The 25532-nt window shown below is 34.2% G+C and overlaps 2 protein-coding genes across 3 annotated transcripts in view; one reads left to right on the top strand and one right to left on the bottom strand.

Moving 5' to 3' along the window:
• Positions 1-9673: 9673 nt before the first annotated feature.
• The window catches only part of LOC140158499 (semaphorin-2A-like), an 89198-nt gene continuing 73339 nt past the window's right edge, over positions 9674-25532 (bottom strand). For both annotated transcript variants that reach the window (XM_072181599.1, XM_072181598.1), the window contains 8 exons: positions 25175-25328; positions 23853-24057; positions 17154-17242; positions 15900-16060; positions 15173-15204; positions 14372-14692; positions 12868-12965; positions 9674-10095 (listed from right to left, as the gene is read on the bottom strand). In XM_072181599.1, the coding sequence (XP_072037700.1) occupies positions 10042-10095; positions 12868-12965; positions 14372-14692; positions 15173-15204; positions 15900-16060; positions 17154-17242; positions 23853-24057; positions 25175-25328 (1114 nt within the window). In that variant the 3' untranslated portion in view covers positions 9674-10041. The remainder of the gene's footprint in view (positions 10096-12867; positions 12966-14371; positions 14693-15172; positions 15205-15899; positions 16061-17153; positions 17243-23852; positions 24058-25174; positions 25329-25532) is intronic.
• On the top strand, positions 17743-19598 carry LOC140158196 (uncharacterized). Its single transcript, XM_072181325.1, has 2 exons — positions 17743-18051; positions 18359-19598. Exons 1-2 carry the CDS (start codon positions 18045-18047, stop codon positions 19165-19167), a joined length of 816 nt encoding a protein of 271 aa, XP_072037426.1. The 5' UTR covers positions 17743-18044; the 3' UTR covers positions 19168-19598.

Here is a 25532-nt window from a genome sequence, read left to right as displayed (position 1 = left end):
GCTCATGCACATCACAAGTAAATAGGGATGTCTTGTTGCTGCTGTGCCACCAAAGTCGCCTTTGGCATTGGCCCCATCATAATTTATCATGCATCAGAAATATTTGTGGAATCCACCCAGGAAGATAATATTCTTAACTTATTTAGGTTTTTGCTAATATATATGAGAGTTGCTAGGTGTCATGCATATAAACTGTACAATCTGCATATGTGTGTGTTTAATTGCTTTTTTTTCAATTGGAGGAAGCAAACAAAGCGATAGCAGGGATAATAGCCAAAAATTCTAAATTGATAAATAACAGCAGTTTAGCTTATAAATATGCACAATAATAAGCCGCTCACTTCCTCCTACCAAAGCTATTTGTATTGTATGCACATTAGATTAAGGCCAATTTTTCTGCTTATATATCTAATGACTGCATGGGTCTTTATTTTACTCTCAGTTAAAGCAAAATTGGGTGTACAAAACACACATGATAAAAACTGTATAATAAAGGCACATATGGGTGAAATGGTTGGATACAAAAGGACAAATCACACTGCCTGGTTATCACTACACCCTGGGTAGTACTATGTATCTAATGCATTATTAAATTGGATACAAGTGGAGCTAAAGTAAAGACCAGGCTATATGTTAACTATTTGCATATGTCTGTTGCAACAAACTCTGTGGCAATTTCCACTGCCAATAACATTGAGGACAAAAGCCTTAAACGATGCCAATTATTTGACGTAATGTCGCAGTCCAGAACCAAATGTTGCAGCGGAAACTAAATACTAAGTGTCTGTTGCAACTGAAAACACAGAAGAAATTGGAAGTATATACTGGTCTTTACTGAGGCATTGTGCATGCTTGTCCCTATAACAGTATTCATTACATACGTCTATAAAGTTCATGCTGTGGTACATTTCACTCAACTTTATGATGTATCCTAAGTTCTTTGATCCATTGTAAGTCTAAACCTATCGTAACTCTAATACATAAATCATCTGGACGAGTTACGATAGGTTTAAGACTTACGATGGGTTTAGGACATTCAATGCATCGTAAGTGTAAACCCATCGTAACACTAACATATAAATTATATGGAAAGGTTACGATAGGTTTGGGACTTACAATGGATTTGGGACATTCAATACAATGTAAGTGTAAACCCATCGTAACTCTTTCATATAAATTATATGGAAGGGTTACGATAGGTTTGAAACTTACGATGGCTTTGGGACATTCAATGCTTCGTAAATGTAAACCCATCGTAATTCTATCATATGAATTATATGAAAGGGTTACGGTGGGTTTGAAACTTACGATGGGTTTGGAACATTCAATGCATCATAAATGATAGTGAAATGTACCCTGCATTCATGCATGCACTTATAGCCAGCCTCACAGGCAAGTTGCTATTGTCTGGTTTTCATGTGAACAAATGTGTACATAACATTACAAAGTGTATTCAACAAGATATACGATACTTATAATAGATTGGAGGAATATTTGAATTCCCAAACTTTGAACATCCTTGCTACAAATATAATGAGTAAATACCTATATATATATGTCAAATGATTGAATAATTTTTCAAATGCAGCAGTCATTTCCATAATCTGGTCTCAAATTTCATTCAGTCCATTTAAGACTTGGAGTGGACTGAATTAGTTTTGATGTACATCTTATTCCACCACATCATTTAAAAAAGAGTTGGTTATGGATCTTGGTTATACTCAATATAGATTAATTATATATTTTTATCAGACCAGATTGACTTTAGAGCCAAGAGGGTAAATACACCAGTTGATTGGATATATAGCTGTAACTTACACATTGGAATGAAAGGAAAATTTGGCACAATAATTACTACTTGATCTTGTGCAGCAAAGTTTGAAAGGAGAAAATTCAACACCAAAAATTTTTATAATTTATGAAACTTGCCTTCCCTGTGAGAGCAAGACTTAGTGTTATTTCTATTTAGTTTGATTATAATGGACTATAATCCATACACCCCTATGGAAGACATGGCTTTACTCTCCCACACGGAGTGTGAATTTCAAATGGAGTCACCCATTCGGGTAGCCCCATTTGAAATTCACACTCCCTGTGTGGGAGATTAAGGTTATATCTTCCACAGGGGGTGTATGCAATTCAACTGGAATAGTATAATGCACTTTCTTATTATGGCATCATTTGCTCTATTGCAAACATGCATATTTACATAGAAAAGGTGATTTGTTATCCAATCATGCCTTTGTCTGCCATCAATGTTTGTTGAATACATTTTGTAAAAAAGGGGAAAATTTTACTACTTGAAAAGTTTGGGATAATTATGCTTGCTTGCAGGTATTATAAATAGTTTGATTTGTTGAATGAATGTGGCATGGTCACAAATGCAAGTAAACATTTTGGCGTAATTTATAATTAGGTAAAACTCATCATAAATTCACAGACTGTTTCAGAAGTGGGCTGTTGGAGTTCAAAACAATATTCTTACCAACTCTGTGGGTAGACATTGCATTTGTGACCATGTAACACCCACACAACAAGTTGGTATTCCTTTTCTACACTACTACTGTTGTATAAGCTTAATTACTAACATCAGAGGTCATTGTTATTCCAATTTATTTATTGGTGGAATTCTCATTCTGAGTCATATTGTTTTTGCTTGCACTATAATTGGATAAAGCTAGTCACTCACACACTCAAAACACCATAGTTCATGGTTATTCCTCTTAGAGAAATCGCTGCAAACTCAGATATAGACTGCAGGATCAAATTGTCCCTTTATGCATTAGATGTTGGGCACATAGATTATTGGGAAGGCATGAATCAAGTTCATTCTTGCAAAAACAAATGTTTGACCTGAGACGAAAGTTATATTCGTCTCAGGTTTGACTGTGTGATCATTTGATTCTTCAAGTTTGATTCATGCAAATCTGTTTATCAGATTCTTTGTGAAATCAATTTTTTAATACCATGTCTATATACTAGCGAGTCGTGTTGCAGACATAGCCAAGTGTAGACATACTTTGCTGTTTTTTGCAACTCAATTTAGTACACTCAATTTTGACAAACTCATTTGACTATGTGAGTTTGCAGCACTGAAAATGGGCAAATTGTTTTTCACTGAAGTGTTGGTTTTTAAATGCTTTCAATGTCATTTACATAACCAAAAGTAAATACAATAGATATCATTATTTCCTTTTGTCTGTTTTGTCATCTTATATTTACACATATACAGATATTGGAAATAGGTATTCTTGATTACATGCAGGAACATTTAGATTACAGTCAATGTGCGATTTGACAAACAAAAATGAGAACTCCGCTGAAATCAGTCATCATATATCAACTGCACAGGTCAATATTTAACAAGCAAAGCTGTCATACTGGTGATATTTGAACCTATAACATATAATGTACTGTTCTGAGTTCAGCAGAACATGTCTCAATTTTGCTTGTCCATTTTATAGAAGTCCCTCCAACTTTGGCATACTCATAAAATTTATAAAATATTGCAAGCCATTGCTTGGTGTGGGGTCATTTTAAAAAGGGAAAGATTATATATTACATGTGCAAAAGACATAGTCAAGTATGCTCATACACACTCCTACAATGCTTCTGATCAAGAAACTTCGACAACATTTAAAATGTCAACAAAACTGTTTGAAAGGATCACTTTGATCCTTGTCTTATTCACATCATCACCAGAAAGCACTGGCAATGTGACCATTACTTGACTATGTCTTTGTGCACTAAGGACAGTATTCAAGGTGATGAGAATATTACCCAGCAAACCCAAAGAGACATATAACTACAGTTTGATCGGTAACAAATCAGCTGGTCCAACCTGCTATATAGCAGAATTAACCACATGTGTTAGCCACTGTGCTAACTAACTGTGGTATAATTATTTTTGTCTGTAACATGAAGAAACAAAAATTCATAATTTTTTATTGATCAATCCTGTAGAATATCTGTATACAACTGAAGAGTTCAGAAGCCAAGGCTGATAAACACCATTCTAAAACTTTTTAAGGTCACCAACATTAATCAGGCATGAGACTGCACTTTCCTAAAAAAAAATTTTAATGCTCGTGAAATTGGGCAAAAAGTACCAAAAACAGGCCGAAATTAAACGAAAATTGAATTCAGTTTAAAAACTGAATATTCTCATGCGTGATTAATAATGCCAGCTTGAAATCAAATCCCTACCTCAAAAAAGGTAAATGTTTCAAACTATAGATCAAAGTAGCACAAGTTTTCTTATTTTCTTTATATTTGACAAGTTATATTTGCCTATATCTTGAATTGAAGATAATGGATATATCGGATTTGACATCTGCACTCTCCTACTATTGATGCTGTATGACAAGCTATTATAATGTTCTCAATGGTGGGTATAAATGCCCTCTTACATTAAATCTAACCTGTGACATCCCGTCTTTTAAGGCATCTAGTGTGTTCAGGACATTGCATCATTCATCTTATGAAATTAAATTTTACAAGTATCGGACTTATCGAGAATGAGATCAAAAGCATTACAGGGTGAATCGTAATAAAGGAATGCAACACATTAGATATTCCATTGCATTTCTGAATTTAAAAAAATGATCAATCAAATAGCATTGCTGCCTGATATTTGAACTTGGTATTATGCAATTATCCCCAATACATATCAGTGTTGACCTCAGTCAGTCAACGTAATGGTTAACAACTGAGAAACAAAAGTGTAATTTTGTATTTGACTTTACCACCAGAATCTGGGGAAGCTACTTCTGTGCTGTTGAGCACAAGGTAACTTTTTCAGATATAAACATTATTTAATGGTCTTAGTGATTAAGTTCTAGCAACTCTGGCTGCAAAGGTTTTGGACATTACGACAGATTATTGAAATCTCTCTTCATGTACAAATCTAGCAATATACCCGTCATTGTCATCTAATCATTTTTTGTGATAAACATTTTCAACTATTTTGTTTAATTAGAATGATTTCACTTGGTTTATTTATCTAATTGCTACTAGAATGCTTTGTACATTAAAATATATATTAATTTTTCTGAGAACAGCATCAATGGCAAAAATGTTCAAACAATACATACCTACATTAAAACATAAATTATAATAATGATAATAATAATAATAATATATCTATATGGTTATACAATACTTACAATTTTGTGATAACACAATAAATCAAAATCAATATTGGGATGTGATTATCAAACTTGTCTATAGAATTTGTGCAATTTTAACATGCACAAATCATATCACTATAATCACAATACACAGGTGTTTCAAAATATTTTGTGCTCTTATACCCCCTGAAAATCAGTCAATTGTGCCAACTGAACCCCTCTGAACATGATTTCATGACTTCTGTACTTTCATTTTATTAACTCTGAAAACTGACTCAAGTTAGTTAGCCTGACATTATTCAGGGCACATTTTCTTGTTAAACATTTAAATATTTACGTCAAAATATCCCCAAGCTGCCCATCTTATTTGCATTCTTGCAGTATTGTGTTGCATTGCATGTTTACTTCTTTAGTCCAAGTCTCCTTTTTTACATTAGCTTATTAATTTCCTGGAGACAATTTTGATGACTAATATCATGCTTGTTACAGCGTACAGCACAATTTTTGCTTTCAAGATCTTAATTAAAGCACAAAGTAATTTTGAAATGGCCTATAGGATCCAAAGCCAGTGTCCCACTGTCTTGGACAACAATGTATATGCTCCACAACAAACCTTCCAATTCAACTACTACTTTGATAGTTTGAATTGAAATGTTTTGTTATGGACAATAACTTGGATACAATATAAGTCTTTGAAAAAACACAAGTGATACATTTAGGTTTTCTTTGTATAATACATTTGTGTAGTGCAAATGTATTCTTCTGAATAAATGAGAAACATAAAATTGCATTTAAATAGTAGTACATGTTTGGTTTTTAAGTTAAAGCAAAACTGATGTTTTTGCAATTTACAAACTTAAATTTGATCAAGTAACTTAAAAACCACACTAAGGAACTGATAAGTAAATGCACAATTTGTAAATTTTAACAATATTTATATACTTTTGGGGAAAAATATGGCCATGCGTTTTGAACTGGTGCACTGATATTGAGGAGCCGGGGTCTTTGTGCGAGATGTTTTGGCCTTTTTGGATTTTTTTGAAGCCTTCACCTTATATCTACCTAGACAAATTACCTATCAAATTAAAGCTCTTGATGAGTGCTTTCAAATGACACCTAAACCTTGGATGTAGCATGTAGCCATCATGAGTAATGACATTTTATACCAAAAAGTGACGCAAGGGCTGAGGACCCGATATGGAGGACCCGATATGTAAAAAATACACCATGTGTCAATATGTATATCAAATTATGCTGAAACTCCTATGAAGTATTCAAATACTTTGTTTTGGGTTATAAATTTGTTTTAAGGACAAAGTGGATATTATATTGAATTAAACAGCTAATTTTAATCAGTATTGGATCTTATTTGGGGGAATTGTCATTGTGTTTTGAACTGCTGCATTGATATTGAGGAGCCGGGGCCTTTGTGCGAGATTCTTTGTCCTAATTTTATATTTTTTAAGTCTTTACCTTATATCTACCTAGACAAATTACCTATCAAATTAAAGCTCTTGATGAGTGTTTTCAAATAATATCAAACCCTTCAATGTAGCATGTAGCCTTCATGAGTAATGACATTTTATAAAAGTGACGGCGGGGAACTGACGAACCGATATGGATGACCCAATATGTAAAAAATATACCATGCGTCATATCAAATTATGCTGAAACTCCTATGAAGTACTCAAATACCTTGCTTCATATTATTTATTTACTTGTTTTTTTAACAATCTGGTTATTATTGAAGTAAACAGCTAATTTTAATCAGTATTGGACCTTATCGGAGTAAGATATCAGGCCTACACATGGAAATGTGATTGATTGTGTGCATTCGCAACTCAAGAGTCATGCATTACATGTAGGCCTACATGTAGGCAGGTATACATTTCCTGACAGATACCATACAGTTATACATGTGCTATTGAGTGCTGCTTGGGACTGAGAAATGATATTTTAAAACATCAAATTTCATGAAATTTATGTATTCCACTCAGGGTGCACATTATCAAACGTTTTAAAAGAAAACACTACAAAAGATGGATGCTACTGCAAAAGACTGTCAACAGAGGCAATACTGTATCAAAAGAAAGTGTTCTGTATGTAGGGGTTGACTTACAGGAACCTCAAGGCATCCACATATTAGACATGATTTGATACCAGTGGATGAGTCTAAATTATGTGTTTAATTTCATAAAGTATATAGGATCATGAGTCATGACATACTAGTTCTTACACCATGATAATTAACAGGTGAATTTATTTCTTATGTTCAAATACTTCAGTGATTGTCATTATACCATGTTCAGACCAGTTTAAATCATTTTATAGGTACATGTTGTTAAATTAATTAAGCAGTAAGCACACATTAATTTGTTTATAATTAATTTGACTTGAATTTTACCGTGCCGCAAAGATGCTTGCACATCGGAAAAACTATAACAGATAGGTATAGGCAAGGTATATATATTTCAAAAGCTCTTGGTCTGAGCAATTCAAATATGGTGTCTTTTTGGACAGGGGGCATAACAGTAAAAAAATTTGGTAAAGTCAATTGTCAAAAAAAAATAATGAAAAGTATGCTGCTTGACTTGAAGTAATTCTGTTACACTTCACCCTATCTTCAAAATAACAGCATTTTGGAATCCTTGGGAAATTTCCTTTCAGAAAATGTATACTTTTCATATACTGGGGTAACTAGAAAACTAAATAATAATTTTATACGAAAATTGGCGCGATTTTGAGGGGACAAATTTTAGCCACTCTTGTGGACCGAGAAATGCACCAGCTCAAAACGCATGGCCATATACATCAGTTTGAATAGTTTTCTGCTAGACTCCTACAAAACTATATAACAGATGAGCTTCAGCTAGTAATAACTGTCTGTGGTAAAGTCTAGATTATATAGCTCTTCTTATTATGTCTGCCTGTGTAATTTGCCATCACTAATACATACACCTTATAGAAATACCCTATTTCCATAAAAATCAACGAGGTAGAATCAATGAGTACCAACTTCGCCATGTTTGAGTCGCTCACAGAGTCTACCTCAACATAATTTTGCTAAGCGACCGGCAAACTTTGATTCAAAGTGCATTGTTGTTTGTGTTCTGCATGGAGCACATTGTGCCAAAAACATGCGCAAAGCGTTGCATGCGCAAACGTTTATAATGCTCAAACTTAAATTGTTTGAGTTTGGGCTCTTGCCGATGAATGCAGGAGGTACATCAAGTAGCCTCCATGAGCGACAAACCAAGATGGCGGATTTACCACAGCGTTACATTTTGAGTCGGTACTCTTTGAGTATAAGATCTTTTATAGTAATAGATAGGTGGGATGATTTTATCATTTTACTTTGATATGTAGCAATGACTACTGTTGCTATACATATAGCCAGTGTCTTCTTTGAAGTGAAGTTATTTTCATAATTGTTCTAAGTTATTTGCTGTGTATCAAGTATAATGTGCATGTACACATACAATCAAAATCAAGTGCTTCACCTTTTCGGTCAATCAAATTAGGATTTCTAATGTGCCATGTATGAACATACAGCACCTGTATAGCGTGTCCATCAACTTTGAACAGTTATGATAACTTGTATAACTTGTCACTGGCTTTTCATAGAGCAAAGATAATTAATCATTCTACTTTTCCAAATTTAAGACTTAGTGATCACACAGCTACACCATGGATGAATTGGCAGACACCAAACATTAGCTATATCTAAAGAAAACAATGTTATGGCCTGAGAGTGTTTCACTAACATTTAGGAATTATGACGTATTGTAACTGCTATTTTACCAAGAAGATTTAGAGTTGATACACATCAGAAATAATAGGGCTTTGAAACAGGAATATGCAGTAAAGTTATGACAAGTACAGAGTTGTCGTAACTTTATGACAGGTTACTTACAAATGTGATAAAAGTTTAGTGAAACACAACCTAGTATTCACAAAAGGAGACTCCATTTAATCCTGGACTCAAATAGTTTGATGTCTAATGGGTGAGATTATCTGCTCTTGTATTATTACATTTGTTATGCTATGTCAAACCAATATGTTCAATCAAACAGCTGTAGGATTTGACTCATACAAATCATGCATTCATCTTTAATCGATTATACAGGTGCATAGCCTAATGTGAGGTGTATTGAAATCAATGCGCAATGTTATGAGGCCTGTCTATTTGGTACTTGTATGTTTGGACCAAATCCCATTTTGCTCCAGGATTAAATATATCACCATTTTGTGAATACTGGCACACATATTTATGTGTAATGAAGCACACCTATCATTGTATTGCTTATGTCAATCTTGTAGGCTAGTGAAAATGAAACATTATACCATGTCATTCATCATTGCCAAATATTCTTTAATAATTGTTACAAGTCCTATTAAAATTCAACATAAGAGTATCAAGGCTTGAAGACGTAGCTGTAATTGTGACATGTTTAATTATAATCATGTTTTTTGTACAGAGACAATGAACTAGCAAAAAATGAATTGGTTATTTTATTTCTTACTTATGAGCATCTTATAACTTGTTGAAAAGTTAAATGACAAGTTTGTAGGACAAATTAATTTAACAGCTGGCAAAAATCAAACTGAGAGGTAAGATTTAAGAAGTAAAATACCTAAAGTTTTGAGGTTTAGATCATATTATATTGAATTTAAAAAATTAACATAAACTGTGTACATTTTAAATAAATGAAAATGATATTATTTGTATCACTATGCACATTCCCTTATGTTTTTTTAATTATCATTTTTATATTTTTTTTTCATTTTATTTTTTACACTGTGAGAATTGATACGCATACCAATTACATCACAGCCTAATAAGAATAGAAAAATAATAATAATTATATATATATATATATATTTATATACTTAGACAGATTTACAGCTTGCATCACTGGTAGGGACAACTCTGCGAACATAGGATCGGATTTTCTATTAAACATATCTGGAAAAAGAAAAACACAAAAAAGCAAACATGAATAAAACAAAATGAATAAAAGTTTAACTTCAACACTACACTATTTTTCGCTCACCTGGAACGTTTTCACTAGTCCGTCTTCAGCAGATGGTGATGCTGTGTTGATATCTTGTCTACAATCGGGATATCTCTCACTGATGACGTCATATGATTGACAGGATGACGTCATAGGATGTTACGATGTAGCATGCACCCGGGCATCAGCAGGTTATCCCAAATAGGATCTATTTCTAGTCCTTGGTCACAATAGATCCTATTTGGGATAACCTGCTGATGCCATGGGGGCGCTACATCGTAACATCCTATGACGTCATCCTGTCAATCATATGACGTCATCAGTGAGAGATATCACTACGTATGAATATCCACTCGTATATGAATAAAACAGTTTCAAAGAAGTTTTTTTTGCTATTTGAAATTATGCACAAAGAGGTTTGCCTGTATTAATCATGTGTTTGTTACATTGCAGGCATCTTAGATGACAATGGGCTTTCCAGTTGAAATCTATACACTCTGTGTGAAAAACATGATTATCTTAATCTCCCACAGAGGTGTATATTTGATATGGAATCAACCATTCAGATAACCCCATTTGAAATTCACACTCCCTGTGTGGAAGATTCAGGTAATATATCTTAAATTGGTGGTACATGGATTTCAACTGGAACAATGTTATGCTCATTCAATCCCTTACAATGGAGTATTGGTTTGGCAAAAAGTATGAAATTAATTGGTATTATGTATGGAGCAAATTCAAACTTTGGCTTCCCTCATGGTTTATTTAGAATTAGGCAATGTGTGTATGGAAATGGTGACACATGTGAGGGTGTGCTTTGGTTAACTATGCGTATTCCACGATTGTTGTTTTGTTCTTTTGTGCTTTAAAGCATTCCATTTCTGTGCAATATGCATTGTATGTTTTCCAATTCCTTGCCTCTTGCACTTGTGCCTATTTCACATTTTCATTTTTGCTGCTTCTGTGTGTGCCTTTTTTTGTTTTTGTTTTGCTCCTTGTGTGAAATATGCACCTTGTGTTCTTTTGGCTTTGGATTGCATGTTTTTTGTTGTATATTTCACATGCTACTGTCCTCCTTTGCTCGCCTCTGACGTAACTGTGCAATATACATCAACTTATTTCTTTAATTTTAAAATGTTAGTTCGTATCTTAATACTGTATATTTAAATATTGTTGCCAACATGTTTATGCTTTCATGTATGCTTTGTAAAGCGCATTGAGATTTGTTTGTAATGCGCTATATAAGATTAAATTATTATTATTATTAACACTGGCAAACAAGGACATCTCTTGTGGATGCACAGAAACTGCAGTTCTTGGGCAGCGTTTTTGGATCCAAGATAGCATAAGAATGTATATTAGCCATTGAATGCAGTTGCCGGATAGTGTTGGGTGCTCACTTGGATAGTAAAAACTTGGAACACATCCACAGTATCAGGCAAATAAAACTCAAACATATGGGTCTGGAGTACTAGTAAAATCCGTATATCGTCTATTAAACGAAAAGGCGTTTATTGAAAGTCATTTTTAGAACGATAATTCCTGTTAAAATTGTTAGGTACGCTTCAAATTGCTGAAATGACGAATTATGAACTTAGAAGCAAGGACAGTTCACTTCCGGGTTAACAATGTCACTTTCGTCACTTTCCGACACCATTACTGATCGTTTGTGTAACGTGGTAAGCTAACTACACAAGATAGCATGGAAATTGTTTGTTTCAGGGAGAATTAGGGGGGACGTTTATTTAATTAAATTTGTCAAAAAGACTGGAGGGTCATTTATTAGAGAAGGGGCATTTAATAAAGAAAATATGGTAACTGGGTAGATCGATGGCTACAATTGCTGGTGTCGACAAATTGGTGTGGGTGTGTTTGAGCATGTGCAAGTGTGTGTAGGGGAGAGTAGTGTCTATGAGTGGGGTGGGTGTAATATGTGTGTGGGGGTGTGTGCATATACCATATTTTCTCTAATTAACGCTACCGAGCATAACATTTTCAAAAAAAGAAGTGGCGTTTATTAGAAGTGAACTTATAATGAAAAAACTTGCAAATTACAAGTTCCAGAACTCGCAAAATACTACTTCTGGTTTGAAATACAACAAGGCAGCTCCCATCCGGGGCCATATATTTTCGGGAAATACTACAAAATTACATCTGTAAGTGCAATTTTATGCATGTACGATTGCGATTTATGTAGTTAAATATATGGCCACTCATCAATTATAATGTGGCAATGAATTAGCATGGAAATTTCACCTTTTTGGTAAAGTTTTCTTTGAAATTAAATGGGGCTGTTTATTAGAGGGGGCATCAATTAGTACTGCAATTTTGCTTGTTGCCCCTAATGTCTGTGTTTTAAAGCCAAATAATCAATCAATCAATCTGAAAGCATGAAAGATACAATAAAAATTCTTAAACACTTCAGAGTGTTCCTGCAATCTTATTGGTTCCTGAGCTGTGATATGACACGACATAACATGGTTTAGCATGTTCGCGTCAATGCGATACTCGTACACGCTATTTTAACCAATCGGAGGCACATAGCAACAACGGGATTGATCGATTATAAGCCCTATAGGTAATTCCTTAAAATGTGCATAAAATGCCATTAAACAACTCGGCTTTGCTTTGTTGTTTTACTTAAAATAATGATGTCGCCTGTGTTATATGAGCTGCATGACAGGGGCTACAAACAATACCTTTATTCTCTAACTACAACATACCTGTTCACCATTAAATTTGCTTGTTCTCAGTTCTGCTGTTTCTGATACATTTTCATATTCAGCTCTCCTTGTTTCCACTGAGTCCTCTGTGATACAATCTGCAAGACAAAGACATTGTGGTAATTAGTCCATTCATAATTTCATTTGACATCAAGTATATGTTTTCAGCTTTACCCATTCTATTCATAGCTATAGTACAAGAGGAAATTCGTCTAATTCACTTCTTGTTCCTCATTACAAGAGCAACTCTGGTTTAAGAACTTTTCATGTCAGAGCAGCTAATCTTTGGAATAACTCAATTGACATTGATACTCGTTCCAACTTTGATACAATGTCTATTGGTCAATTTAAAAACTATATTCAGGGTAATTGATCATCATGTAATAATATATTATTATTATGTCCTTGTATATTAACCAATTTCGTTATGTACAATGTTCTGTAAATGTTATTCCATTCTTAACATATTTTTGTTTATATTCTTAAGTTATACTCTGTAACAGGGCCCCCTAGAATAGCAGTGCTTTGTCACTGAATGAGCTACCCTGTATAATGAAAGCGCAAACAAACAAACAAACAAATAAATAAATAAATAAATAAATAAATAAATAAATAAATAAATAAATAAATAAATAAATAAATAAATAAATAAATAAATAAATAAATAAATAAATAAATAAATAAATAAATAAATAAATAAATAAATAAATAAATAAATAAATAAATAAATAAATAAATAAATAAATAAATAAATATTGGGAATTCCCAGCTGCACAACAAAACTGACAATTTGGTTTTGGATTCCCATGTCTTCTATAACATTTCTGAAGAAACATACTTGGGAATTTCCACAGCAAAAACTGACTTCTGTTTTGTTGGATTCCCATTGTCTTCTATGGGGGTGTACCATTAATTTATGGAAACACAATCTTCATGTGCATATACCAAGAGGATTGCTATGAAAATTTCTTATTTTTGGAACTATTCACAACTACTTCATGCATACCTGTACAATTTATTGGTGCAAAAACCCAAAATTGTGTGCCGTTTATCTTGTTGAAAACGCTGTTAATTACCCAATTCATACAACATGCTCATAGCCTGCCTAAAACAAGAAGCTTGAACTTGGTCTCATCATCACATGCTCACATTAAAAAAAAACCACACAAAACAAAAAACCCAAAAACAAACAAACAAGCCAAACAAATATAAATATGAAACATCCACTTCAATTTGTGCAAAAGATTACAATAAAATTGGCGAATCAGTTGAAATCCATACACCCCCTATGGAAGACATGACCTTAATCTTCCACACAGGGAGTGTATATTTCAAATGTAGTTACCTGAATGGGTAACTTTATTTGAGATTTACACTCCCTGAGTGAGAGATTAAGGTCATGTCTTCCATAGGGGGTGTATGGATTAGAACTGGAATAGCCCATTAAACCACCACTAGTATTCAATTATTCAAGAAACAATTATTTCACAACTTCACTACTTACTTTCAACTATGATTTCATAGTGTACTCTCTCTTTTGTTGCTGGTGCTGCATCGTACCACACTTCACAACTATAACGTCCATCTGTTTTACCTTCCAAGGCATGAACCGTTAAGAAACTAGCTGGATGAAGACTAAGACTTCCAGTCAGATGTGTTTGACTTAATAGGTGACCTAGTTCTGATTTCGTCACAGCCTCGTCACCTTTGAACCATGTTATGTTGCCAACGCCCGATGTTTCATCTAGTCTTCCCTCACAGAATAAGTTCAGTTGACGATTGTCGCATGTTGTGATTTCTGACATATTGGTTCTGCTGTTAATCACTGTAATATACATACACAAGATAAAGTGAGATCAATATCAGTTTGTTTGTTGTGCAGGTGTACAATAGATACACATAAATAGATAAAGAGGAAGTACAAGAAAAAAAAAAAAAAAAAAAAAAGCAAAAAAAAATGAAAAAAAAAAACAGAAGGAAAGAAAGAACTTCAAAAAAGACAAAAATGATCCATTAAAAACAAAGAAAACAGAGATAAATGAAAGAAAATAACAGAAAGAAGATAAATATGAAAATTTAATCACTGAGAGAGGAGAATATTGATGAAATTTCATTGATACCCAGTTTTAATAGGGATGCTAAGTCATACTCCTTAGAATTATGTTATCAGATTTTATATTCAAATCACAACTACCACTTTCACTTGTTTTTAAGCAACTAGTGAAATTCATATTACGTCAGCATGATATAACTTTGTAGTCAATGTTTAGGAGTGTAAATGATTTATAAAACAGTATTCACTTACCACCTGTAGCCTTGTCTAATGTCTGACCGCTTCTGTCAAAACAAAAAGTAATGCAGTGAGGTTAATTTATATAGTCATTTAATTTCATAAGACCAACTTATCAATATTTTGATAGAATTTGTAAGCTGTGCACTCTAGATGTTGTTTCTCTTGAGGAATTGAGCTTTTTTGACATGTATGTACTTTGAAATGTTTTGTAAAGGAAAGAAAATCCAGATTTGAAAACCCTAACTGCATTTTTCATGGATTTTATTTCACTCATATTTGCAATTTAAAAGGAAAGAAACTCTTTGTTGAATCAGCGGGGCACAAACGCGCAACAACAAATTGAGTTGCATAGGTTTTTTGGTCTATTACCGATTTATGCACCAGTTTGTGCAGACTGGTGTGTGTGAATTTTAAAAAGTTTTTTGCCTTATATGGTTAATATCCTAAAAAATAAGGTAGTAACAAAAACAAATATCGCTCAGTACCATATCTTACCTGAAATTCCTACGTCCCTGGCATACTTGGTTGCAAAGTTATCAACTTTTGATATGTCAATTTCTTATGTTTGTCTTTTGTTTTTTTGCTCCTTACTTTGGTCTTGATCCCAAATTCGTTATTCCCGACTTGGGTTTGATTAGACCAGATCGTGTTACACATACAAACACATGCTAGGACATGAGACCACATCTTGACAATCTGAGCAGTTTTATTTACAAATATTAAAAGAATGTGTACTTACAAATAGGGAAAATACACTGTATCATACTGCTCCTGATTTTGTGCTTTTCGATATTTCAGATCTATTCTTGTCAAACTGTTATCAGTAGTAGCAAATAACCACGGTCCATTACCACCTACTTCTGGGATAAACTCTAAGCTGGTGATCGCCTCATTATTCTCCTGAAAAAGAAACCCCAACATTTACAGTCAATGTATATATGTATATACTTCAGCAAGATGACCCAACAAACTCAATGGATATACTCATGTTTATACTGCAGAAATTAAGTTAATTATTTGCTCAGTATAGAGTCATTATATTTTTGTATAAATTTTTGGCTGCATTGCTCTGTAATCTGTATTGTCCTTGTTTCAATTGTGTAAATTATTTGTGAGGGGGTGGTGCAACATTATAGTAAAGCCATGATTTCTCTGTGATACGGAAAAACATAAAAATTCACGGAATTCAGGGTTTGCTCACAGAAATTTGAAAATGCCACAAAATAGTGAAAAACTGTGTAAAATGTCTAACTTTTGCAAAAGAAGATCAACCATTAAACAATCCATTCTAGCATTTATTCTAAGCCAATGATGCAAGATTCTGGCCGAAACCGCTATCGGAAGTACACACAAGACAATTGATGATGCTTAATTTTAATGGGGATGTTGAGGGGAGACTACAGTAAAAAGGTACATCTAATTATATAAGACAAATTACACTTTTAAAAACATGCTTGTATTCACTTTTCAGTGTTTTATAATGTAAAACGGAAAATTACGGAATCGTCCAATTTGTAACACGGAATTTAAATTTTGTAACACGGAAAAATCATGGCTTTACATTATAGGCTCTACTTTTTGTTGCATCTCTGCCATCATGTTGTCTTTTTATAATAATATAGCCATGCTGATGCACACCCTCCACACACACATACATGTTACTGATTTTAAAGGTGGATGTTTATGGGTGAAAAACCTTACACAACCTTACACAACTGTCACTATCTGACCATGGACACACCTGGTCAAACTGCAACAAACCAAGGTACTTTTATATAGTCAATGGGGCACATAGCGTTAAGTGCATTTTTACGCTACCAGAAATCCATTGCAGCTGTAAAGAAGTGAGGATAGTCCTGCATTACAGTATATTCTTGTTTTATAGAGAATAAAAGAGATGAATTTGTGTTTATAATATCTCCTGCCATGTGATAGATGGTAGCTTAGACATCGTAAACAGACGTAAACTGGAAAAGACAACACACCCACTCACCTTTTGCCAATACCGGAACACTGTCCAGCCACTGCTGTTGTAATTGCCGTTATATGCTGTATTATAGGCCTTTAACACATTGCCAGATTCTGTTGAGAAAAAAGAAGAGAAACTAAGTTATTAAAATAATGCATGTGATATACACAAATGGCATGCATGTGAAATACACAAATGGCATGCATGTGAATGGCACAAATTCCTCTGTAGCAAGGGACTCATGGGGTATAATGGTTGACCTGTTCAATTGGAGTTGCAGATGTAAACCTTATTTTGTGTTGCTGAAATACCAAAATGTATTAGATTTCTGTTAATGGGCAGAAATTCTTTAATTTGATTGGTTAGTTGTGGCGCAATCCACCCAGAAACTATCCAGAATCTATTTATTAAAACATCAAGAGGCAAATATTAAACAAATCAAGTTTAGAGATTGTAGACCTAGAAATGCTCTTTTAATAACAAATTATGAGATATTTTCCTCCTGAGATTTAACATGTCCTTCATCACATTTGAACAGGATATGACTATCAGGAATTGAAATTCATGCCAATTCTAGTCAAATTCCACTTAAGCTACGATTGGCAAAACCATTTTGCATCAGTAGTCACAGAAACAACTTGGCTGCAGAAAGCAATATCATTTTGTTACAGTAAAATTTCATAGAAATTAGCTGGAAAGATTGTAGAATTTCAGAAAACTGAAAAAGAACCCAAACTTGACTTGATAAACCACTTTGTGTCAGTAAAATAATCAGCTTGAACAGGAACAGGCAAACCATCAAAATTCCACAAGCTTCATCATCTGTTTTTAAAGCAGAAGCATCTAGCTGGAAAGAAACAGGAGTGTGACCATTTGGTAATACGTCTGTGTTTGTGGTACCTGAATATAATCAACATGAACGGTAAGTGTTTGATTCAGATATCTATCACTCTCATTTTCTTCTCACAGGCTGCTGAAAAAAGATTTGGATTTGACATGATGCTGAGGAATTATTGAGAGAGAGTAAAATAAATGCTATAAAGTGCATGCTCTACGAAATTATATTGAAGTCATCTTGATGCTCAGAACAGGTACTAAGCATAGAGTAGACATTACTATCTACTGATTCTGTGATCAGGTAATGCATTAGTTAATTTTGGAAAAAGTAGAATGAAATGATGACAAAAAATACATAAATGTTCCAAACTTTCTTTTGCTATTAATTTCAGAACCTGGGATCATCACTTTGATTTACACTGTCATCCTTGTCCTGAGAAATTCTGCAACCAATGCCCAGCAAGGTACACAGCCTCAAATGAGTTGCAATGGTTGCTGTCAAGGGCCTGCTGGTACGCCCGGAATCCCTGGGGTACCAGGGTCTAACGGCATACCAGGCAACATAGGTCCCAAGGGAGAGAGTGGAGGAAGTGTCAAGGGAGATGCTGGACCTCGTGGGGAAAATGGAGACATTGGAAGTGTCGGATTGAGAGGAGAAAGAGGCTTACGAGGTGCACCGGGAAAGATTGGTCCTATGGGAATAGCTGGACCCTTGGGATCTTTAGGTGTACCTGGGGTCAAAGGTCAAAAGGGTGAAATTGGACAGAGTCAGCTGTCTGCTTTTTCAGTGGTTAGGAGTACCAGTCAGCTGTCTGCTTTTTCAGTGGTTAGGAGTACCAGCTTTACACCATCATCAGCGGGTCAAGCTTTGCCTTTTGAACAAGTTCACACTAATTTTGGCGATGACTTTGATACAGCGTCTGGACAATTTACTTGTGAGACCCCTGGCATATATCTGTTTACCTACAACATAGCCACATACCCCTCTGATCCTTTAGTTTGTCTGTTCAAAAATGATGATAAAATTAATTGTGTATATAGACATACACAAAGTAAAATGGAAGTGAGCACAAATACAGCAATTTTGCAACTATCCCCTGGAGAACGAGTGTGGATCTGGTGCAGAGATTCAGGAAAAGAAATATACAGTAATGCACATCAGTATACTACTTTTTCTGGTGTGCTTTTACATGAACTCTAACAAGGACATATATGTGATTTCAATCTATTCATGTACAAGCTTCCTGCCGAGTGTGGTACAAACTTTAAGGTGACTAATAGACCTGTGGGACATCACAATATGGTATTCAGATGATGGAACAGTGAAATCAGAGCAACAAACTGTGGAAATGGGGTTAAAAACAGTTAATACAAATATGCTGTGATTCGATACTCTTTATTGATAACATCATATTGGATGAATTCTTATAGTGAAACATAACCTGTTCATAAATACTGTTCTTAAATCACCATAGTGCATTAACTGAATAACTGAATATTTACACCTGGCAGCAAATGTTGTCATTAAGGCAGCTGTGTACTTTAGACATTGTTTCCTTCGCAAATTTGAGTTTTTTTGGTATGTTTGTACTTTGTTATGTTTTTTATAAATACAAGGAATGAAAATCCAGATTTGTAAACTCCAATTTCACTATTCCACTCGTGTTTGAAATTGAAAAGGAAAGAAAATCTTTGTTGTACCAGCAGGGTACAGCGGCATAATCACGCATCGCGTTCGCGTGATCGCGCAATTTGTTAACGCACAAATACGCTACGCATACGCTGACGCTTATCTGCATCTTGCCGGCGCATCTTATGGAAACACCACGGAAGCACAAAAACTTAGTGGTCAAATGTCTCCCATTTTAGCTGATAAAATGTGGGTTTTTTCGAGTTCTTTCCCCCGATTTAAATATCAAGTTATGAATGGATTTCGCTCAAACTTCTCAAGGGGCCGTGGATTTACCCGATGTTTATGTAATGTAAGGTAGAAAAATAAAAACTGCCGCATTCTCCTGCGAGATTCGATGAAAGTGCAAAATGTGACCACTTTAAACTTCAACGGCCATTATTTCAAAGTTCATTTTCTCAGTAAAATGACGATTTAGGTACACGATAACTCAATAAATACAGCATCTATAGGTAAGCAAATAGGATCATCGTAAAAAGCATGATCGACTCAAGAAACGGTTTTCTCAATTTTTTATATTTTGGTCTATTTCCGATTTTAGGCATCATTTTGTGCAAATATGCGTTTGTGAATTTTAAAAAGTTCAATTTGATGCCTTATATGGTCAATATCTCAAAAAATAAGGCCAATATCAAAAAAAAAAAAAAACGTTTTTGGAATGGAGCCTCAAGATTGAGCGAAAAACAAAATAAAATATTTGGAAAGAGTGTTTTTTTGTTATGATGTACCTAACAAATATTGCCAAAAACTCACTTTTTTGTGATTTTCTTCAAAATTGTTGTTTTTACCCCAAATCTGTATTTATATTAAGATTTATTGATGTCTTGCCTTCTTAAAAATGTATACTTTTATATGTCTTGCGTGAATAATTACAAAGTTATTGCACTTTTACTACATGCATGTCTGAGAGTACACAGCCTCCTTAAATGCAGTGGGTTATGGATGTATGATAATAATTTTAATTAACAATAATGCCAACTTAAAAGTTGGCATTATTGTAAACAAGTATAACCCTTATAACAATAATTGACTGTCATTCACTGTGTGGAAAGCAACCTTTTGAACGGGCAATGCAAACTGGTGTATAATTTACTTGTCAGCTTGAACATGTTTTTGAAATCACCATGATGAAGTGACTGTATGATTAGTGTCTTTGGGAGTGGACATAATGTCAGTAATGATCAAAAGAACACTCAAAATGGAATTTTTCCTTCATGTAAAAATATGAAATCCATCCATAATGGTTCTGTAATATTTAATGGGGAAAAGCATGTTTAGGACACATTCAGTAAGTGTGACATGACCTGATCCAATTAGACCAAAGTTGGCAATAATGAAATTGAGATGTGATGTGATCAAGCTAAATGAGTCACTTGTCACTAACATTGATTTTGAGATAGAGGCAATAATAGTGCTCAACTTCCTTTGTATTTGATTTTTCTGAGCAACACTTAAGGTTTTACCGTCGTTACTAAACCTATCGACGATTTTTTTTTTAATTGACATATTTTGTACATTAATATGTATAGATAATAAATCAGGAAAAAAAACAGGGGGTGCCGGACCTCACTTTTGAGCTACAACCGTTTTAAAAGAGGTGTACATTTCCAAAATCTCTGTACACTTCAATGGCAAAATCAGCAATTTGTCCAAAATATACCACCTTTTGCGTTATATAAAAAAATTGTCGAGACAAAATTTTGTTAATTTTATATATGTTATGAAAAAGAAAAAGCTCTGCAAAATCGTGCAAAAAAATTTTGGGGTACCGGACCTTGTTTTCGCGTAAATTGACCAAAATAGGTCAAAAAAGCATTTTTTCTGCGACACCATGCGTAGTTAATTGCGTAGATGGATATTTTGGTGCGTACCAACGCGCTGGTATACAAGCGCGATCTGATGCGCGATCAGCGTTCGTTTACGCATATGGCCACAAAAAAGAAATTGTCTGTTTACGCAGGAAAGTTTTCAAAAGTTACCTAAGATACTTCTTAGGCTAAGAAGTGTCCATATTAAATAGAACAATTATAATGATGTCGACTATAAAAGACTTAAGGGAAGGGGTATGAGCGTTTGGACAGTATTTATTGTGGGACATTAGAGCACATCAGACATATCGAATTGCATTCTGAATACGAAGAATGTCATTCTGATATCAAATAATTTTGATTTTTTGAAATTAGCAATGCAATACACATTTTATGGCAAATGATTAAAAATTGATATTTTTTTTTTTTTTTTTTACTTGAAGTAAACTTTATAAATCTTATGATTTATACTTAACGTGTATGTAGGTGGGATGAAAAGCCGACGATCAATTGAACATTTTGACCTTTCATTATGAAGATATGGAATTTTTCCCCAAAACACCAAAAAAAAATAGGTCTTTTTAGGGAAAAATCCATATCTTCAATATGAAAGGTCAAAATTTTTGACACATGGGCGGAAGTGTTTGACTATAATAGGTCTACCGTATGCATAGGCCTACTTAGCATGCTTAGTACCGAGAGGAAAACTTTTTGGTCACAAAACTATAGGCCTCACGGAATTATCTCGAGGTGGATTCATTATCATCAATGGTTGCAGTTAAACACTGGGTTTCCTATAGCTATAGAAAAACGTTTGGCCAATTATGATATAATTTTTGTACATGTAGGCCCATGACCTTTTTTTTTTAACTGAATAGTTTTGATGATGTTGTCTGTATCGCATGCATAATTATGAATTCAATGCACGTAGTAGGTTTTTACCCTATAACACAAAATGCTTTAAACATTTAAATGTTGGATTATAAACTTTTATTAAAACATTTTTAAAATAACAATAAAAACATTCAACACTTGCTGCAAAACATATTCTAAGTTGGTACAATGTTGCCAAAATAATATATGTCTACAATAACATTTTTTACAACATGTTTTAGATTTTGTTGTAGTGTGTTTCATTATGAAACGTTCTACAATCGTATGATAGGCCTATAATATAGAGTGCTTACCCAACATTCAGGCCAAAATATTATTAAAACGTATTAACCAATTTAACCAACACTTGTTTAGGCCTAATGTTAAAACAAAACCACCGTAATTCTGTGTGGGTAGGCCTATAACTTCATACCATCTATTGGACACTATTCTGTCGTAGGCCTACTTTGGGGAGGGGGTCTAGGTCCGTTATCAGTGGAAGCACGCTGGTATTTGGTTTGTGTTGTATTTAATATATTAGAAGCGGCCACTTTTTTTTGCGCTCAGCAAACATTGTTTTCTTTATTTTGTGGTCCAAGTTATCGCCGGTGCGTAAAAATAGCATTGACACGCACAACACGCATCGTTCTCTGCGATGTCTGCAACGCAACGCCGAGCACGACGCGGAGTACGCACGCGTTGAAAACAGGCGCAATAGTCAAGTCAAATCGGATGACTACGGTAAAACCTTAAAAGTAAAGTATGCCAGGGACTTCAACATCATTAAGCATAGGTATTCAGCAACTAATAACTAAATTTTCAAAATGTCTGACTCTGGTTTGAGTAGATCAGATTATGTCACATTATGGTCTGATGAATGTATCAGAAAGCATGATAATGCAAGTTGCAAATGTAATTATGAATTTGGGAGAGTCAAAGAATTAAAATTATTCCTGTTAATCAAAACTAGAAAATTGTGTCACCTTGACTTCACAAGTGAGAAGAGCCTCATTTACTCAAACAAGTTACAGTACTATGAAACATTTTAAAACTATCATGCTCAGGGATAAGTAGCCATTGAAAAAACACACACCCTGAAACGGTGCGAGTGAAGCAAGCAAGCCGAACGCTTGATCAGAGCACTATCTTTTTTAAGAACGCTAGTGATTGGGGAATAGGCCATTGAGGGCACCTGCCTCTAATTTTTTTTCACTTTTTTCATTATGAAATATCATCATCCAATTCCAGAATTTTTTTTTTACTTCCCCCTCCCCGCAAAAAAAACCAAAACCTGGAAATCCGTAAAGAAGCCCAAAATTAAGGTGAATTTTGGTATTTAGTGGACCAGTGCATGAGATGCATAGCAGTAACAACTGGCAAGTGCACCACTAAACTTTGTTGTTGTAACACAGAAAGTAAATCACTCAATAAATTACTCATTCACATCCAACTTGATCACATCCAATATGATCAGATTGAATCATTGAGACCAGATTAAATCTTTACATAACATACCTGTTCCTATGTAATAAATGTTATCATCTATGTCATCATTTCCTCGTAGATCAACAGCGATGGTAGAAAAGCGCCCTCCAGAGTCTGTGTAAAACAAGGGCGCATCTGACTTGGTTTCTTCTTCATGTGTATTGTAGTTATCCACCAGGTTATCCATTAAGGGGTTGTTTTGTATAAATGCTGTATCTGTGGCTGGATTATTACACTGGAAAAAATGATAAAGTTACATTATTAGTAAGCTTCCTCACTTCTATGCATTAACTCAATGTCACCTAGCAACGGTAAGAATCATGATACTATCATATCCACAAGTAATTTGAGACCTCAGCCCAGCATTTTAAAACTCCATTTATCTTAATAATATATCTCCATTACCATTTTCCTTAAAAGACCTGGAGTTGGAGGAAAGTGTGATGTGATCTTGTAGTGCTTGCCCTAAAATATTGTGAAAATTTCTTTATTGTTCAGCGTATGTTCTGCGGATATAGGCTATAGCATAACAATAGCATAGCAATCTGAATTAAATGTGCACCTCTATAAGGCATTGTTTTGCCCTCAGCGACCGACCCTAAATCCTGAAATATCAGGGTCGCAATTTTTTGTTTGAATGACGATTTTTACAGATATGTTCAAAAAATCAATGTTTTTGTCTTCAAATTAATATTTTATTGAAAGACTAGTCTTAAATTGATTATCTAAGAAGTGTCCAGTAGTCAAAATTTACCCTAACAGAAAAAAGCATTGTTTAATATTTAGTGGGGATTTTTAAAAACTGAAGGTTTAAAAAAAAAAAAAATCTACCACCCGACCTAACTTTTCCATTTTTCCCACTTGAGGGCAACATAACAATTTTTTTGGCCTAAGTGTGTTCCTGATGAACCTCACCTTTTGCCATTTATGGTCTCATATATAGATGATATCAAGTAACCAATCAAAATTTAGCATTGACAAGTTAGACCACGTCCACTGAACAAGAACACAATGCTACATAACAATATATACCAGCATATAACTCAAGTATAACTGTTCCTTAAAAACGACACCTAAAGGCAGCACAACTAAATTGATTTGATATTTGGATCAACCGGCAATGTAGCTTTGATGCTTGTTATTAATGAACTACCAGCTAATTTTAATCAGAATGATAAATTTGTACTGGTCTATATCATTACATGCAAAGACAGTTAAAAATAGTAAATTAATTTATTTTATAAATAATACAGATCAACCAAGCATCCATGGACGATCTTTAATTTGTTTCTATTGCTTAACAGTGTACTACATCATATGACTCTTATCCAACTATATTGTTCCTGACTTACATCATAACCTGGTCTTGGGTTGGGTACATCTGTCGGGTTAACTGGTAACCATAGTGATTTGGCACTTGCAGGACTCTTAAACTTGCTGTTTTGAAACACATCGTGTATATCAGTCAGTCGATATCTGCAAAGCGCTGATGTGGATACTCCATTACTAGAACAGAGAATTATGGTGTAAAGAAGCAATCATTATTACTACATATGAAATAGCACTTAATAGAAAAATGTATGTATAGATGAGTTGACTTCTGACGTTATTGCCTGGCAGTATGCGCATGCATTATTACAATTTCCATTGTGTTTTGCCTGGTAATATGCGCACGCATCATATTTTGTTCAGGGCCCATGCTTTTAAAAC

This window comes from Amphiura filiformis, chromosome 8 (assembly GCF_039555335.1).
Source record: "Amphiura filiformis chromosome 8, Afil_fr2py, whole genome shotgun sequence".
In the NCBI taxonomy this organism is placed as follows: domain Eukaryota; kingdom Metazoa; phylum Echinodermata; class Ophiuroidea; order Amphilepidida; family Amphiuridae; genus Amphiura; species Amphiura filiformis.
Note: the sequence above shows the minus strand (reverse complement) of the source record. Positions and strands in the feature narration are given on the sequence as shown.